This window comes from Microtus oregoni, unplaced genomic scaffold (assembly GCF_018167655.1).
Source record: "Microtus oregoni isolate MIOR12 unplaced genomic scaffold, Mior012 000028F_ref0000031, whole genome shotgun sequence".
Lineage (NCBI taxonomy): Eukaryota > Metazoa > Chordata > Mammalia > Rodentia > Cricetidae > Microtus > Microtus oregoni.
Window position 1 is genome coordinate 5,797,629 of NW_024543087.1, and position 17,016 is coordinate 5,814,644.

Consider the following 17,016-nt stretch of genomic DNA (forward strand, 5'->3'; position numbering starts at 1 on the left):
TTATTTAACCAATGACTTTCCTCCATCAGCTGCAGGTTTGAAACTTGTAACAAAAAAAAAAAAAAAAAAAAGAGAAGGTGCTATTGTTCTAATAAATGCTTTTAAATAGAAAAGCCGGGAATTTTGTCTTTCTTGTGAGACATGTTTGCAGCTGACCTTATGGAGTTTGAGATAGGCAGACTGAGCCTCTCCAACCTACTTCCTGCAGTTGACACTTGCCCTGGACTTAGAACGTTGCTTCGAAACCCAGGCCAGGCCAGATGAGTCAAACCAAGAGCTGTTCTCTTGGACTGAGACCCAGGGGGTGATTGGCTTAACCAGCAGGCTATCTAGCTTGGTGTTTTCATGCGTGTTCAATCAAAAATCCTTCCATATTTTTAAAATGTGGACATTTCACCCGCTGAGGTAAGTCAAAGACACGTCCACATGTCAAGGACACACTTTGGACCCAGCGCTCCTTAACTGGCAATCTTTGGCAGCTCAGAGTATGTCTGCATTCACGTCTGAACCACAAACATAGTGATGACCTTGTGCTGACTGTCGTAAGGTGCCCAACTCAATAGAGAGCAGACACCAGACAATTTGTACTGAAGTGGAGCCAAAGAGAAGTCGAAGTAAGTGGGTGGCTTTCTGAGTTGGAACTTCTGTTGTCTATGGAGCCCTGGATGAAAGGGCAAAGCTAGTGGCATCCTTGGGAAGCCCACGGGTTATGTCCTCTCCCTAAGATAATGAAGAAGTCAGTATCTTCTGGCAATACCCAGATATCTACAGAAGAGAAAGCCTGCGTCAAGGTCGGATGGATGATGGTGGGCACAGCCGTGGCTGGAGATGCTGAGAGGGGACAATGAAAGTCACAGGAGGAAGGGAGGGTGGGAAGATGGGAGAAAGGAGGGGGAGAATTAGGAATATGGTTATGGAGTTGGGGTACAGCACCTTGGCCCTGCAGTCTCTGCATGGAAAAACACAACTCACCCTATTACAATGAGGCCATTCAAAGAGACATGTCCTAGAACTCTGAACGCTGAATTCTCAGGCAGCACAGACAAGGATCCTCAAAGGCTATGCCATTTTCCCTCCCAGCGCCGACTCTCAAATCATCGTCCACACCTGACTCACTTCAAGACAACTGGTCAAGGAAGGCCGTCTGCAAACCGAGGCTTTGGCAGAGAAGAGATACTGACAGGCAATTGAAGCTAGGACGCTCAGGGAAACAGTGGGTGCAGGGTCCAGTTCTGCAGGCCCTCTGATAGAATGCTCATGCTTTCTTTCACGTGTGGGCACATTACCGACAATCACAACCATCCATTTATCATACACGTCTGGGGGCTCTCTCTGTCTTATACACCACAAAGAGTATGGAACTATTTCTTTTCTAATTTTAGAGTTGCTTAGAAAATTTGTTTTGCAAATCTTTCACCGTTACTATCTGATGCTAACGTTTCAGGGTTTGGGAAATGTTAAAATAACGCATGCCAGCACACTTGCAAGGGCTAAAGGCAAAGCCAAGTTTGTGGGTACATTTTTTCATGCAAAGATTATGATCATTATACACTGAGTGTGCACATCAGGGTTGTTAAAACTGCAACCATAGGGAAAGAAATAACAACTAAGCGTAAGCGGGCCTTTTGGAATTCTGAGTGCGGCTATGGCTCACTGGTGGGACAACATGGAAGGTTTCCAGGCTGGTGCGGAGCAGGAAGAATGCAGAGCCGGGGTGAAGCGGGAACCAGGAAAAGCAGGCCAGGAAGGAACAACCATTGTTTCCCCAGGGAAACTGCGGGCGAAGCCTCCTGGCAGCTCCCTCCCATATTCCACACATCCTAAGCTTTGTGCCAGAGCCCACTAAGGCCTCCGACAGCCTCCGTGAACCCGCAATCCTCCTAGCCACCACGTGTCCCACGGAGCCACGCCCCCATGTGTCCCACTGAGCCACCTAGCTCAGTCACACCTTCCTGCTGATCTAAGCCACAAAAAAAAAAAATACACAGGCAGGAGAGGGAAGCCCAGGAAAAGGATGTGAATGAATCACCGGAACCATTCTACTACCGAATCTCATGGGTTACAGTGGAAACTTTCAGGGAACAGGGAGGGAGACGGCCTGGGAGGGCGTCATAGAACCCTTTTCCAAGACAGCTTCAGGAATGGCTTTGTGGCCATTTGCTTCTCAACCTTCTAAGAACACTAAGATAAAAAACCATTACCTGAAAAGTCAGGTCAGTGTGATAGAGTTGCCAAACAAACAAACAATTACACACACACACACACACACACACACACACACACCTCATAATGTTTTAAAGAACTTTGTAATTTCTGCTGGGCTGCATCCCTGGCTACACACAGCCTATACAGGTTGTGGATTGAACACCTCTGTACATGAGCTAGGTGGAATTTTCTCTGTGTGATAGCAATCCTGGCAATGACAGTCAGGGGTGGGGTCAAAGACATGAACAGAGGGGGCAGCATCAGGCAGATGGACAGGGAAAATTATAGGTACCTGATCTTTCTGGCTTTGACTGTGTGTGTGCCTGAGACAGTTACAGGAAGACAAAAAAGTGAAGGAGGGGAGAGGCAGAGAGACAGCATCATTTGAATGCCAGCACCCAGACCGTGACACCTTCTAAAACAAACCCACAACTTAGCCGTGTACAAACTCATCTGTTACATGCCTGCCCCAGTGCACATGAGCAGTCAGGTTATACACATCCTCGAAGGGAACGGACTCCCATAGGAGCCACATCAAGAACTCACCCTTTTTCCTGATGCCTGGAAAATCTTTATTAAGGTCCCTGATCTCCGGTCAGCTCTGAATATATAAACCTGCAGGATGAAAACAGAAGAAACAAACCTGGTCAGGATGAAAGCACTGGAGACAGATACTTAACGCTGTCTGCCTGTTGTCCCTCACAGGTATGTGTACATGGGTTACCGGTAAGGAAGGTGCCAAGAGAGCTGTCGGCAAGTGCCAATCCTGGGGTGGAAAGGATCTCCACAACTTCCGAACCACATCATGTTCACATAGGCCTGGAAGAACTCCTCAGTTAGAACTGAGTGATTCAACTCTGGGGGAGGGGATAGATAGGTAGGCTTTCTCTTTAAGTTGACTCCTTCAGTCCTGGGAGTTAGAGCTTTAATGATGTCACAAGCTAAGACAAAGCGGGGAAGGTGAGCACTGAGGAGAACCTCTCCAACATGATTCCTTCCTTGTAGCAGTTAGAATTATGGAATCTGTGTGGATAAACACAGGCTTAGTTTGGGGAAATAAGCAATGAAACATTAAATCCCTTTATGGTGGAATTTTTTTTCAGAGACCTTAGCACTATGAAGCCATTGATGTCTAAATTGTTTCTTTTAAAGAGATTAATTGATTTTATTTTATGTATATGAGTGTTTTGCCAACATGTATGTATGTATGTATTACGTGCACCATATTGCATGCCTGGTGCCCATAGAGGTCAGGAGAAGCATTTGACCCCCTGGAACTGGAGTTACAGATAATTGTGAGCCACCATGTGGGTGCTGGGAACCTAACTCTGGTCCTCTGCAAGAGCAACAAGCGCTCTTAACTACTGAACCATCTCTCCAGCCCCTCATCATTATATCTTCAAAATTTATTTCTGTGCTCTCTCTCTACCTTCCCACATGTGTATGTGTGTATGTATGTGTGTTCATGTGTATGTGTGTGTGCACATGTGTGTATAAGTGAAAGGGTGTATGTGTGTGAACATGTGTGTATGTGTATGTGTGTGTGAATGTATGCCACATGTGTGGTGTGTGGAGAGTCCAGAAGAAGGCATCAGATCTCCTGGAGCTGAGGTGACCGTGAGCTGCATGGTACAGGTGGTAAGAATTAAACTTAGGTCCTCTACGAGGGCAGCAAGCACTCTTAACCACTGAGCCACCTCTCCAGTCCCTCTGGTCACATATCATCAAATATGAGCTCATGAGAACCAGGGTAGAGGGCCCTTTCCTAGGCTAAGGAGCAGCCATGTTGGTAGGAAGGCCCAGTGCTAACACACCAGGAGCTGAAAGCACCCAAACCCTAAAGGTTACAATAGAGAAGTCTGGTGTCCCTGCTTCCTCCCCAGATGGCGCCATCACCACTGGGGTTTTTCCTTCCACTGTGTAGAGGAATTCACGTGACTCAGAAAGAGCCAGTTCTGGACTGAGTTATCAGAGTTCAACTGTGCAGTCCCCAACAGCCTCTGCCTCCGAGCCCTGAGGTATTTGGTTTCGTTTCCAAAGGACCTCTCTGCACAGCCTCAGACTCCTGAAACAGTGCCTGCTGCCTGAGATGATCCAGAGAGGTGACCTCATGAGCGCGTCTCAGCCAAGCATTGTCAGCTGACAGCTTCTGAGCTCGCTGACTTCTTGGCTGAAGGATGTGGGGTCCAGAACTCAGGGTTCCACTTCTCTGAACCACAGGAGATATGGTCAGACACCAACACTGGTCAACCCTTGGGACGATGAGCCCAGAATTTACACCACTGTTCAGCTTTGCTCAACACTTTTCCTGGTTCTCAGCTAGAATCTCTCTTTGGGAGGGTTGGGGGGAGGGACCTCGCGGAAGATCAGTGGGAGCTGGTCTTGAGGTTAATTTTCTGGGGTGTGGATGTTTCCTTTCTGCCACCATGCCTTCTGTATTGTGATGGAGCCTATGTCCTCGGATGCTTAGCCATAAAAAACTCTCCTTTCCCTAAAAAGCTTCTTGGCAGGGATTGAGTCGCAGCAATGAGGAGGAATAAGTACAATCAGCATAATAAACGTGGATCTCCTGAGCAGGAGGACCTGAACCACTGCCCACAGCCACAGTTCCCCTTAGAGGCCATGGTTTCCAGAGAGCCTCAGAGGGCCCTGGACTTCAGGGTGTCCCCTACCTTTTTGGCAGTTACACTAGAGAAACCCATATCAACATGATCCCTGGCTAGCCCTGGTCTTAAGAACACAGTGGGGTTTTCTGCTTGTTTTTGTTTTGTTTTGAAACACGAGGGAAACAAGTGAAAATCAGGCATTATGAAGTTCTTAAGACCTCACAGATGAGATCTGATTCCATCAGGTCAGAGTCGCGTGGGAAGGCGGAGGCACTTGAGTTAGGACAGCACTGGATACTCTTCCTCTGGAGGATACCATGACGTCAAGGACAGTAGTCTTTAAAATCACACCCAAAATCAACTGCAAACATGCTAAGCTTTCAAGGTGTGAACCCTCCAAATGTGACCAGAAAGAGACAGTCCATGGGGAGGACGCCCATCAGTCTATGGGGAGGATGCCCATCAGTCCATGGGGAGGACGCCCATCAGTCCATGGGGAGGATTCCCCATCAGTCCATGGGGAGGACTCCCCATCATTCCATGGGGAGGACGCCCATCAGTCCATGGGGAGGACGCCCATCAGTCCATGGGGAGGACTCCCCATCAGTCCATGGGGAGGACTCCCCATCAGTCCATGGGGAGGATTCCCCATCAGTCCATGGGGAGGACTCTCCATCAGTCCATGGGGAGGAATCCCCATCAGTTCATGGGGAGGACTCCCCATCAGTCCTTGGGGAGGACTCTCCATCAGTCTATGGGAGGACTCCCCATCAGTCCATGGGGAGGACTCTTCATCAGTCCATGGGGAGGACTCCCTATCAATCCATGGGAGGACGCTCCATCAGTCCTCCACTTACTCATCACCCTGCTGGGAGAGTGTCCAGGACAAAGCAAATGGGAAAAGCCTCTGCAGGGCAGCATGCCCCCTCCTCTGCATGGTAGTACGTCATGCCTCGGGCTTTTCTCCTCACCTTTCCAATGCCTTCATCCTGCGGGGCACCTCCTACCACGTCAGTGATGGACGGATGAGAGAAGTGGCCAGCGGTCACTGCGTAGCCTGAACAGGGTGGATAGAAAGTGAAGACATACTTGAGGAAGGAAGTGAGATAAGGAAAAAATGCAGCCGAAGGAAACGTTTCCTGGGTAGGTGTTCTGTCCAGACAGGATGCTCTAGTCAGTGTTGGGACATCAACCTTTCTGGATGGCAGCTGTCAATCTCTTCATATTAAATAGCATGTCTCATATGAATGCTCACAGGGACACTGTGAGGGTAGTAGCTCCTGGCTGTCCCTAGGGAACAGGAGGGTGCTAAACACCCTGTGTGTTTCTGACTTTGGGAAATACGATTCTAATGACACAGTGCACACACGAAAGCGCACAACTCCATGAATGAGCTTACACATCTTTAGCAGCACAATCCCATCCAGGTCAAGGAAACGGACACAGACAGGGCCAGGGGCTCAGCTCAATGCCTGTGCGTGCTGGCTCAATTCCTCATACTGCAAAGTATTTCAATATCCTTTTTTTTTCTTTTTGCATATAGACAAGACATTGCTAGCCAACCATGCTCAAGATTACCAAGCAAGATTCAAAGCCAACCTGCATGAGTCTGGAGTACCCTGCGGTTAGCAACTCTGCCGCATCCTTCTTAAGAGAGGTAACAGATACTGATGGTGGATGGATGCATGATTGGGCGAGCAGATGGGCAGTCAACGAGTCTGGGTTTGAAAGGAACCCAGAAACAAAGGGAAAAGGTCATCTGCGCTGGATTTCAATGTCTCCCACCTTCCTCGGGTCTGGCTGGCAGGCTGGAATCACCCCTCTGGCAAGCAGAAGATGTGTATATTGCTGTCTATTATTCAAGCTTTCTCATGACCTTCAAACCCTAATGCTGCAATTAAAATGTTGACTTGTGACACATGTCGGCTGCCATTGCTTTAGCACGGCTATCTCGTTTTCCATGTGGTCAACGTCTCTCGGCCTGAAGGCTCACATTACCCAAGACTGCCATGAGGGATACCCACCCTCACTACTCCACGCTAATCTCTGCTGCAGATGAAGGCCTCTGGTTTGAACACAGAGAGAAACCACAGGTTCTGAAGTTCTCGGGACCTTTGTTCAAACCAAGAGCCACCAAGGAGATGTGACTCTCTGTGCCTTCCCTGTCTCAGCATTGGGTCCTTTTTAGTAACTAAACATACAACACTCGGGGAATATGAGGCAGCCCCCACCTCACGGAGCTCACATCTTAGCGGAAGTTTCGGTACCAGAGGCAGGTGCTTCCTCTGCAGCACACGCCCTGGGGTTGGGGGCTTCAACATTCAGACCCCGCATCAGAAACCGTGGTTTACAACTGACTCGCTGCCTGTAAGCCATGTGACCTTGGCAAGTAATGTCTTCGCACTTCCTCACCTGTTAACGGTAGACGGCAGTGATAACGGCTGCCTTTATAAGGTTGTTTCAGAAACCAGAAGAAATTACACACTGCGTCTGGCCCTGAACAAATGCTTAGTAAGTGGTGGGTTAAGGAGCTGGATGCAGAAACGCCCCAAAGCATGTGAAGTGCTACTGGGTTTGTGCAAAACGGTCATGGCAGCCACCTCCCCCCAACTCCTTACACCCTGCCAGCAAGGTGTTTCCAGAATTCTTTATTAAAAAGGGGGTCAAGAGTTTCCCTTGGCTTGATTTATATACACCAAGCATAAAAGACATTATTTTGTCATTATTAACTGTTCTAAATTTAGTTTATTTTTTAGTCCACTTTAAGGCCCAGAATCAAGCAAAGATAGTCCATCTCTGTGTATGTTTTGCTTGTTTGTTGCTTTTTGTTTTATGAGACAGGGTTTTTCTAGGTTGCCTCAAACTGACCTCCTGCCTCTACCTCCAGAGAGCTAGGATTACAGGTGGGCCACCGTGCCCAGCTTATTCTGTTCTTAAATGAGCATGACCTCCTACCAGAACCTTCTCTGCCTCCTCCTCTCTCCTTCCCGCCCTTCCTTCCCCGTCTCCTTCCTTACCTCCCTCCTTCCTTCCTTCCTTGTTTCCTTCCTCCTATCCCCCTCCCTTCTTCTGAAACAGCACCTTGCTATGGAGTCTAGAATAGACTTAATATTAAATGTCTTTGATTTCCTAAACTTCCTCCTGCGTCCGTGGCCTCCAGAGTAGTAAGAACTATGGATGCACACTGCAGTACCCAGTCCAGGATCATTTTTGCTTGGTGACCGCTAAATTAAATTATGCCTATCTTCTTTCTAGACAATTGAAAAAGAAGAGGAATTCCCAGCGCCTCTGAGGTGAGCCCAGCATTATGTCACTCAATATCATGGAAGTTCTGATTCTTCCTATTTGTACCTGTGACCAGGAAGCAGATACACCATTCAAAATTATGCTTCTTCCTGTTAATAAAGCAATAATCCACAGACTTGTGGCAATGATGACCACTGAGCCCGCCTTGTCACCTGCAGACTCCCCAGCGACTCACCCAGGTAGGTATACCGCCTGCTCATGATCACGTCATCATTCAGTTTATAGTACGTGTTGTCCGTGAGATTCAGCACCTTGACTGTCCCAGCCCAATAAAATGAGCCCGGGGCACCCATGATCACCAGCTCCTAGGGGAAAAAATCCAAAGGGAGACAGAGAGGGTTAGGAGATACATTGACAACCACAGTCACGGTAAAAGATTTGAAAACTGAGTTTACAATTCTAAGGCAACACACACAGTACCAGGTCCTGGGCAATCTGGAGTCTACCATGTAGCTAGGACTTTCAGGACTAAAGAAGAGCTTCCTAAGCAAGGGGACAGAATGAGTGACAGACCAAGTCCCTGTGTTGGGCACCAATGAGGCTGCATAGACCCCTCCCACACACACCAGCTTCATGCTAAGATAAAACATGAATGGTGAAGTCATGTTCCTAAATCACGTGACTCCAAGAACCGGTACTCAAGAAGAACACGGCGGCATCAAGCCTGGCGTTGTGGTGAACTCCTGTATTCCCAGCAGCTGGGAAGTGGAGGCTGGAGGCTCAGGACTTCAGGGTCGGCCTTGACTACACAGTGAGTTCAAAGGTACCCTGGGCTGCACGATCAAAACATTGGCCAGTTAACTGGTTCTCTTGGTACAGGGGGTTCTGCAAAAGCCAGACCAACCAAGTTCCAGTCCAAAACCGTGGGTGGAAAGACAGAACTGATTGTCCTCTGACCACCACGCATGTACGATGGCAGGCACACCTGCTCACGCTTGTGCGCGAGTGCACACACACACTCACACACGTGCACACATGTGTCCACATACATACCAAATGACAAATAAATACAATTTTAAAGATGGAAAGAAGGTCCCTAGGGGAGGGAGAGCACAAACTAGGGGAGGTATGGATGGAGAAATAAACAACAGGGAAAAAATAAAATCTAAATCTTTTGTAAGTTAATTTTTAAAAAAATACAACATGCACACACATGGTGCACGTACACAGGCAAACATTCGAGTAAGTCTTTAAAAGGAAAATAACTATATGAGGTCAAACAAAAACTTTAGGCACTGAGAGACAGTCTTGGGGTACCCTTGAACTTTAACTGAGATTATAAAAGTTTTGGATGACAAATCCGTATGAATACACAGACACAGAACAGGCGGCTGGGGCTCTCTGGTCCCTTCCTCCCTCGGGCGGTAGGGCTGGGCAGGAAGCCTTCTTCCCTCCGTCTCATCCTTCCTTCCTCTAGGACAGATCCCTTCCACAGTCTCCAGGAGGGTGGTGCAATGCACACTCACTCATCTCACACTGGTGCAATGCACACTCACTGTCCTCACGCCAGTGCAATGCACACTCACTCTCCTCACACTGGTGCAATGCACACTCACTCTCCTCACACTGGTGCAATGCACACTCACCGTCCCATCCACTCTCCTCACACTGGTGCAATGCACACTCACCCTCCCATCCACTCTCCTCACACTGGTGCAATGCACACTCACCCTCCCATCCACTCTTTCTCCTCACACTGGTGCAATGCACACTCACCCTCCCATCCACTCTTTCTCCTCACACTGGTGCAATGCACACTCACCGTCCCATCCACTCGTTCTCCTCACACTGGTGCAATGCACACTCACTGTCCTCACACTGGTGCAATGCACACTCACCCTCCCATCCACTCGTTCTCCTCACACTGGTGCAATGCACACTCACTGTCCTCACACTGGTGCAATGCACACTCACTCTCCTCACACTGGTGCAATGCACACTCACTGTCCTCACACTGGTGCAATGCACACTCACTGTCCTCACACCGGTGCAATGCACACTCACTCTCCTCACACCGGTGCAATGCACACTCACTGTCCTCACGCCAGTGCAATGCACACTCACTCTCCTCACACTGGTGCAATGCACACTCACTGTCCCATCCACTCACCTCACACTGGTGCAATGCACACTCACCCTCCCATCCACTCTCCTCACACTGGAGCAATGCACACTCACCATCCCATCCATTCTCCTCACACTGGTGCAATGCACACTCACCCTCCCATTCACTCTTTCTCCTCACACTGGTGCAATGCACACTCACTGTCCCATCCACTCTCCTCACACTGGTGCAATGCACACTCACCCTCCCATCCACTCGTTCTCCTCACACTGGTGCAATACACACTCACCATCCCATCCACTCACCTCACACTGGTGCAATGCACACTCACCGTCCCATCCACTCTCCTCACACTGGTGCAATGCACACTCACCGTCCCATCCACTCACCTCACACTGGTGCAATGCACACTCACCGTCCTATCCACTCGTTCTCCTCACACTGGTGCAATGCACACTCACCGTCCCATCCACTCTCCTCACACTGGTGCAATGCACACTCACCGTCCCATCCACTCTTTCTCCTCACACTGGTGCAATGCACACTCACTGTCCCATCCACTCTCCTCACACTGGTGCAATGCACACTCACTGTCCCATCTACTCTCCTCACACTGGTGCAATGCACACTCACCGTCCCACCCACTCACCTCACACTGGTGCAATGCACACTCACCGTCCCATCCACTCTCCTCACACTGGTGCAATGCACACTCACCGTCCCATCCACTCACCTCACACTGGTGCAATGCACACTCACTCTCCCATCCACTCTTTCTCCTCACACTGGTGCAATGCACACTCACCGTCCCATCCACTCGTTCTCCTCACACTGGTGCAATGCACACTCACTGTCCCATCCACTCTCCTCATACTGGTGCAATGCACACTCACCGTCCCATCCACTCTCCTCACACTGGTGCAATGCACACTCACCGTCCCATCCACTCACCTCACACTGGTGCAATGCACACTCACCGTCCCATCCACTCTCCTCACACTGGTGCAATGCACACTCACCGTCCCATCCACTCTCCTCACACTGGTGCAATGCACACTCACCCTCCCATCCACTCTTTCTCCTCACACTGGTGTGAGAACGGCACTAGTTCTCACAGGGTGTCTGAAGGACAAACCATGACTTCGTTAGAGGAGAGAGACTCTTTTCCTGGCCTCAAGCTTGAAAAGGGATTTGTAGTCAATGCCCAAACACAACTGGCACTGGAGAGCGTGTGACACAGTGTAGCAGTCTCCTCATTGTTCTGAGCCACAGCAGGAGACGGCAAAGGCTCTGCCCCCCCCCATGAGGGACCCCCTGTTTGCTTGTGATGTGGATTCATCCTGAAGAAAGACTATGCAGTTACTATCTCCTGCTCCCTCCCAAGTGTCACAAAGTATACAACACAGTCATCTCTTCCTTAAAAACCTTAAAAGCTGGCCGGAAGTCTAGCTGGTTTGTAAAGTGCTTGTTGCACAGGAATGAGGACCTGGGTTCAATCCCAACACCCACAGGAAAATCCAGGCATGGTGGCATGCGCCTAGAATGTTAGTGTGGGGAGGAGGAGACAGGCAGCTCACTGGGGTTCACTGGTCAGTCAGGCTAGTCAGCAAACTCCAGGTTCACTGAGAGATGACTCAAAGAAATAAGGCGAATGGCCCCTGAGGAACAACACATGAAGCTGACCTTTGGCATCTATGGATGCATGCACACACGTGTGTATATATATGCACATGGATGTGTGTACATACACACACACACTAATAACAATAAAATTTAAAGCATAAAGACAAAGCTCCTACTTTTCTTCCCCTCTCCTCTTAGCCATCACACACTCTCCCTCATCTCAGTCCACACGGGCAGACTCAGCCAAACCTGCGCCCCTCCTGGCCGAATTCAAGGGAGACACTGCCTTCCTGGAAGCCTGCTTTTTTGGCCTTGTGTAGTCCCTGTCAGTGGTGTCTGAGTCCTTTTTGGTGCTATTCACAAATGTCAGAATAATATGATCAACCTAAGCTCTTTGTTATAAAGGAACAGCCAGTGCCAATGTCGTACACAAATACACACAAGTAAAATACACAGTTGACTAAATCTGCTCCCTCAATAAACAGCATGGGCCTTTCCCCAAGATGCCCCTCAGGTACATGGCCATCTAGTTGTGCCTGTCTGGATGTGCCTGGAAGAAGCTATCTGGTTTTGTGTGCCTGCCACTGGGTAGTACAACATCTACCGTTAAATCTGAGCCTGTGAATGTCACCTGACATCTCTCTCCATAGTGTGCAGGCCCTTCCTTGTCTCTGCTGGAAGCTTGGAGGATGTCACCACGGATATTCTAGTCTACAAAACCAGCTAATGCCCTCAAGGACACAGGGCATCCATAACTCAGAGATGACTGATGACCTCAGGGACACTGACCCATCCATCAAGCAGACATCTCGGGTGGGAACGGTCTGGCCCAGCATGGCCACGTCCAGCAAGCTACAGCTCAAGGTAGTGGCAGAGTGTGGAGGTCAGCAGGAGGGCAGAGGAGGGGAACAGAGCCTGCCAGATCCTTTCAACTATACTTCCTGTTCAGTTGCAGACAGCTACAGTTCCCAAACTGAGGGAGACAGAGAGTTCAAAGACCTACTGTTTATAAGGGCCCAATGCCTGGGAACCAGAGCTGAGGCTGAGGCACAGGCAAGCCAGGAGACAGCGGCTGGAATTGGAAAACTAGGCGGCAGAAAGAAGGGCCTTCCCACCAGAGCCGTCCACCCTCCCCTGTGCTCTGGACACTCTGTTCCTTCTTATCTACAGAGCCGAGGAGGCAAATGGCAAGGCACCGAGGATATCTAGAACTCTGAGACCCCATTCACTCCTCCTTCTGGTCACCCTTAGCTTACATGGCCTACATGGCCCTGCCCTCCCTACCCTTGGCAATGCCCAGTTCTAATGTTCCCCCTCTCCAACTTACAAGCTGATAGGGCCAAAAAGATACACCTGCCCCTCTCTCCACAGGAACCCTTGTCTCTCAGTTCCCGATCAAAAGCTTAATGAATTCTAATTTCTGCCATGAACTGACCCTCTCTTCTATCCTCATAGGGAAACATCTCCACAGCATACCGCCCCATGCTGAATTGCTCAAGCCTAACTCTGCCTGTGGGCAGCCTATGCCCAAGGATATTCTAGAAGCAGCCCTCCGAGTAGCCCAATACCTCACCCTTAAGACTGAAAACAGAATATACCAAAGTCACTTGTGGGATGCCTTTGGATGCACTGTGTGTGACAAACATTAGTGCACAGGCCTTGTGTGGCACTCTAGTGCAAAGCCACAGTGAGAATGGGTTGTGTCCCCCAGTAACCATGGCTATGCGTGCAGGAAGTAGATGGGGATAGAGAGTCAGGGGGGCCCGGGAGGCTGCGGACGGCAGGAGTTAGATTTCATCAAAGGCAGATGGGAAGACACTGGGTATCGAGCAAGGACAACCACGAGGCCCTTGCTGTCTGTAGAGGGGCACTGCTGTCCTCGGGAGGCCATGCTGGGGAGGGAGGATGCAGAGAGAAAGCAAATCTCAATGATGAGCTGTAGATTGGTGGGGCGGTAGAGAAGGAGGCAGGAGGAGACACTCATTTTGACTTTTCAGCTATAGCAAATGGTGTTGCCAACCCCAGGCCCCAGCATGGAACTCTGTGTAGACCAGGCAGGTCCATCCTTCTGACATCCCAACAGAACTTGGTATCCATGCTTAAGAGCTGTGCAAATGTCATGAATAAAATCGCAAAAGTAAAATTTACATTTTAAATGCATTTGTATTTTGCGTTGGGCCAAATCCATGGAGATCCTGGGCCACACGGTTTGATCGCTGTTGCTATAGAGTCAGGAAAGGATGCTGGTGTGAATGGGCGAGGTGAGCTGAAGGCAGAGTCGGAAGCAAAGCTCCTGGAGTTTACTAGTTTGAGATTGCAGCTCATGAAACCATGTATCATTTTTTTGTTGTTGTTGTTGTTGTTGTCTCTGGACCAACTACTATAATACAAGCTGTTTTCTCTTTAACTTCAGTGAGCGTCTCTGAGAACAGGGTGGGCAATTCCGATCCTGACTCAGAGCTGCTCTTTAGAAAGCCCTGAGACCAGAGAATGTTCTCTCTTGCCCCCTCAATGTCATGCATGCTCCTCTAGGAGGGAAAGGCACAGGGTCCTGAGAGTCAGGTCCTGGGCAGTGTGGAATCAGGGCCTCTTTCTCCAAGTAATAGGAGGCCATGGGGTCAGAAAGTCAGGGTTCACTTTGCAAATTCCCTCGGGCTACTGGCCAGAGAACATATGGTACCACTCAAGAGAAGACCCAGGCTGGAGTGCAAAAAAAAAAACCTCCACAAGATTGCAGCTACATGCCACTGTGAAATCACTAAGAACTGATCTGTGGGATTTAAAATGGCTAGACGGGAGAATGTATATTATGTATATTTGACCATGAGTGTTTAAAAAAAGGAAGAAAGGGCTAGAACGGTGACTCAGCAGTTAAGAGTGCTTGCGGCTCTCCATCAGAACCCAGCACCCAGGTCAAACAGCTCACAACCAACCACGACTCTAGCTCCAAAGAATCCAACGCCCTCTTCCGGCCTCTGTGGACACTGCACTCACACACACATACACACATGCACATATACTCATACATATACACATAATTATAAAATGTTATTTTTTCAAAAAATTAAGGATCATGGGAGACAATCTGGGGTCAGTGAGTCAGCTAGTGGGGCTGGTGGCTCTTCTAGGAGTGTCGTGGCCGTCACCAGGGGTGATGACATGAAAGACCAGTCACCTGGGGTGTGTTCTCGGGGTTAAACAGGATTTGGATGAGCTGGCAGTGCAAAGGGACTGACTTTTGGTCTTTGGCATGGATGGTACTGCTCCTTGCAAAACTAAGAGTGAAATGGCATGTGGTTGACATGCAGCTGACCTGTGACTGCCCTGTGATTGGCATGTAGCTGGCATGTGGCTGGCATGTAGCTGGCATGTGGCTGGCATGTAGCTGGCATGTGGATGGCCTGTGGATGGCATGTGGCTCGCATGTAACTGGCATGTGGATGGCCGGTGGATGGCATGTGGCTGGCATGTGGATGGCCTGTGGATGGCATGTAGCTGGCATGTGGCTGGCATGTAGCTGGCATGTGGCTGGCATGTAGCTGGCATGTGGATGGCCTGTGGATGGCATGTAGCTGGCATGTGGCTGGCATGTAGCTGGCATGTGGATGGCATGTGGATGGCCTGTGGATGGCCTGTGGATGGCCTGTAGCTGGCCTGTGGATGGCCTGTAGCTGGCATGTGGATGGCCTGTGGATGGCATGTGGCTGGCATGTGGATGGCCTGTAGCTGGCATGTGGATGGCCTGTAGCTGGCATGTAGCTGGCCTGTGGATGGCATGTGGATGGCATGTAGCTGGCATGTGGATGGCCTGTGGATGGCATGTAGCTGGTCTGTGGCTGGCATGTAGCTGGTCTATGGCTGCCTCCCACCAAGATGTAGAACCCTAGAGAAGACAAGCATTAAATGAGAAAAGTTCCTTGGGGACTGCAATGGCTCACTGTGTGAAGACATGTGGTCAATGCCGTGGGGACTGCAGTGGCTCACTGTGTGAAGACATGTGGTCAATTCCGTGGGGACTGCAATGGCTCACTGTGTAAAGCACATGGCCCAAAGTCTGACTACCAGAGCTTGATCCTGGAACACGCATGTGGAAGGAGAGAACACTCTCCTGGCATTCTCCAACTGCCACATGCAAGTCGTGGGATGCTCTCCCATACACATATGCACACACACAAGATAAAGAGATGCATTTTTAATGGAGTAAGCAGTAGCTGAAAATGTCCTAGCAGTCAAAAATCCTTCTGTTCCTGTCAATGGGCTCACTCCAGAGCCTAAGTCATCACAGTTCAAGGGATGGAAAGCCCGGTGTGTGTAAAACTGCGTCTCTCCACTAAGGAGGTGGAAGTGATGTGGCCCCCAGGTGACAGACATATCTTCAAACCGCTGTCAGCTCCTCCCACAGAGCTCAGACCACGCCAGCTCTGTAGAACTCTCCTCACGAGCCAGCCCAGGTCCGCACACCCAAGCAGTCCTGGCCCATCAGGTGACCTTCATCAGGTTTAAAGTCCCCTGGTAGAAACACCAGAATCTACTTACTCGGGCTCAACTGCCCAGGACACCAGAAATCCCATCTCCAGGGCCACTCAACCACAAACTGGAAAGGACCAAACACCCAGAAGTGAAAAGAAATAAATGCCATGTGGCTGACACCCACCTCAGTGAAGAAGCCTGACATCCCGGCCTGGCAGGAGCCATGTTCCTCCCCATACTTCTTCTTATACTCTGGAGGAAGGGGGAGAAAAGCAGACCACAGCCATGTCAGTGTGTGCCAGGCATGTGCAGAACTGACCACTTCCCCCCATGCCTCTGTGGGCTGGGCCCAGAGATGCCGTCCAGGCTGAGGTGCAGGAAGAAAGTTCAAGCTCTGAAGCCATTGGAGAGCCAGGCTGCCATGTGCCTCCGAGGATTACCTCCATCCATGGGGAGGGAGAGGAGAGACAGCCACAGCCATTAGCCAGGAGGCTGGCGGCGGTTACTCCATTGACTTCAAAGAGGGCTAAGGTCCCTAGAGGGCCAGGGAGCTAAAAACAGGATTAAGAAACGGAACACTGTGGACATTCCCATGTGGAGTCCCCTGGAAGGAGGTCAAATCTCTATGAGAGATGCTCGGTATAGTCCCTGACAATCTGCTTTCTGCTGGGAGCCGGAAGGAAGTGAGTCCCCCACCTCTGGGCTGAGGAAGAGGGTACTGGCCCCAGCATGTGATCACAC

At 49.9% G+C, this 17,016-nt stretch overlaps 1 protein-coding gene across 2 annotated transcripts in view; it reads right to left on the reverse strand.

Annotated features, from left to right (window-relative positions):
- Itga9 (integrin subunit alpha 9) overlaps positions 1-17,016 on the reverse strand; it is a 307,443-nt gene that overhangs the window by 249,854 nt on the left and 40,573 nt on the right. For both annotated transcript variants that reach the window (XM_041677309.1, XM_041677310.1), the window contains 4 exons: positions 16,460-16,527; positions 8,293-8,422; positions 5,783-5,868; positions 2,752-2,820 (listed from right to left, as the gene is read on the reverse strand). In XM_041677309.1, coding sequence (XP_041533243.1) covers positions 2,752-2,820; positions 5,783-5,868; positions 8,293-8,422; positions 16,460-16,527 — 353 coding nt within the window. The remainder of the gene's footprint in view (positions 1-2,751; positions 2,821-5,782; positions 5,869-8,292; positions 8,423-16,459; positions 16,528-17,016) is intronic.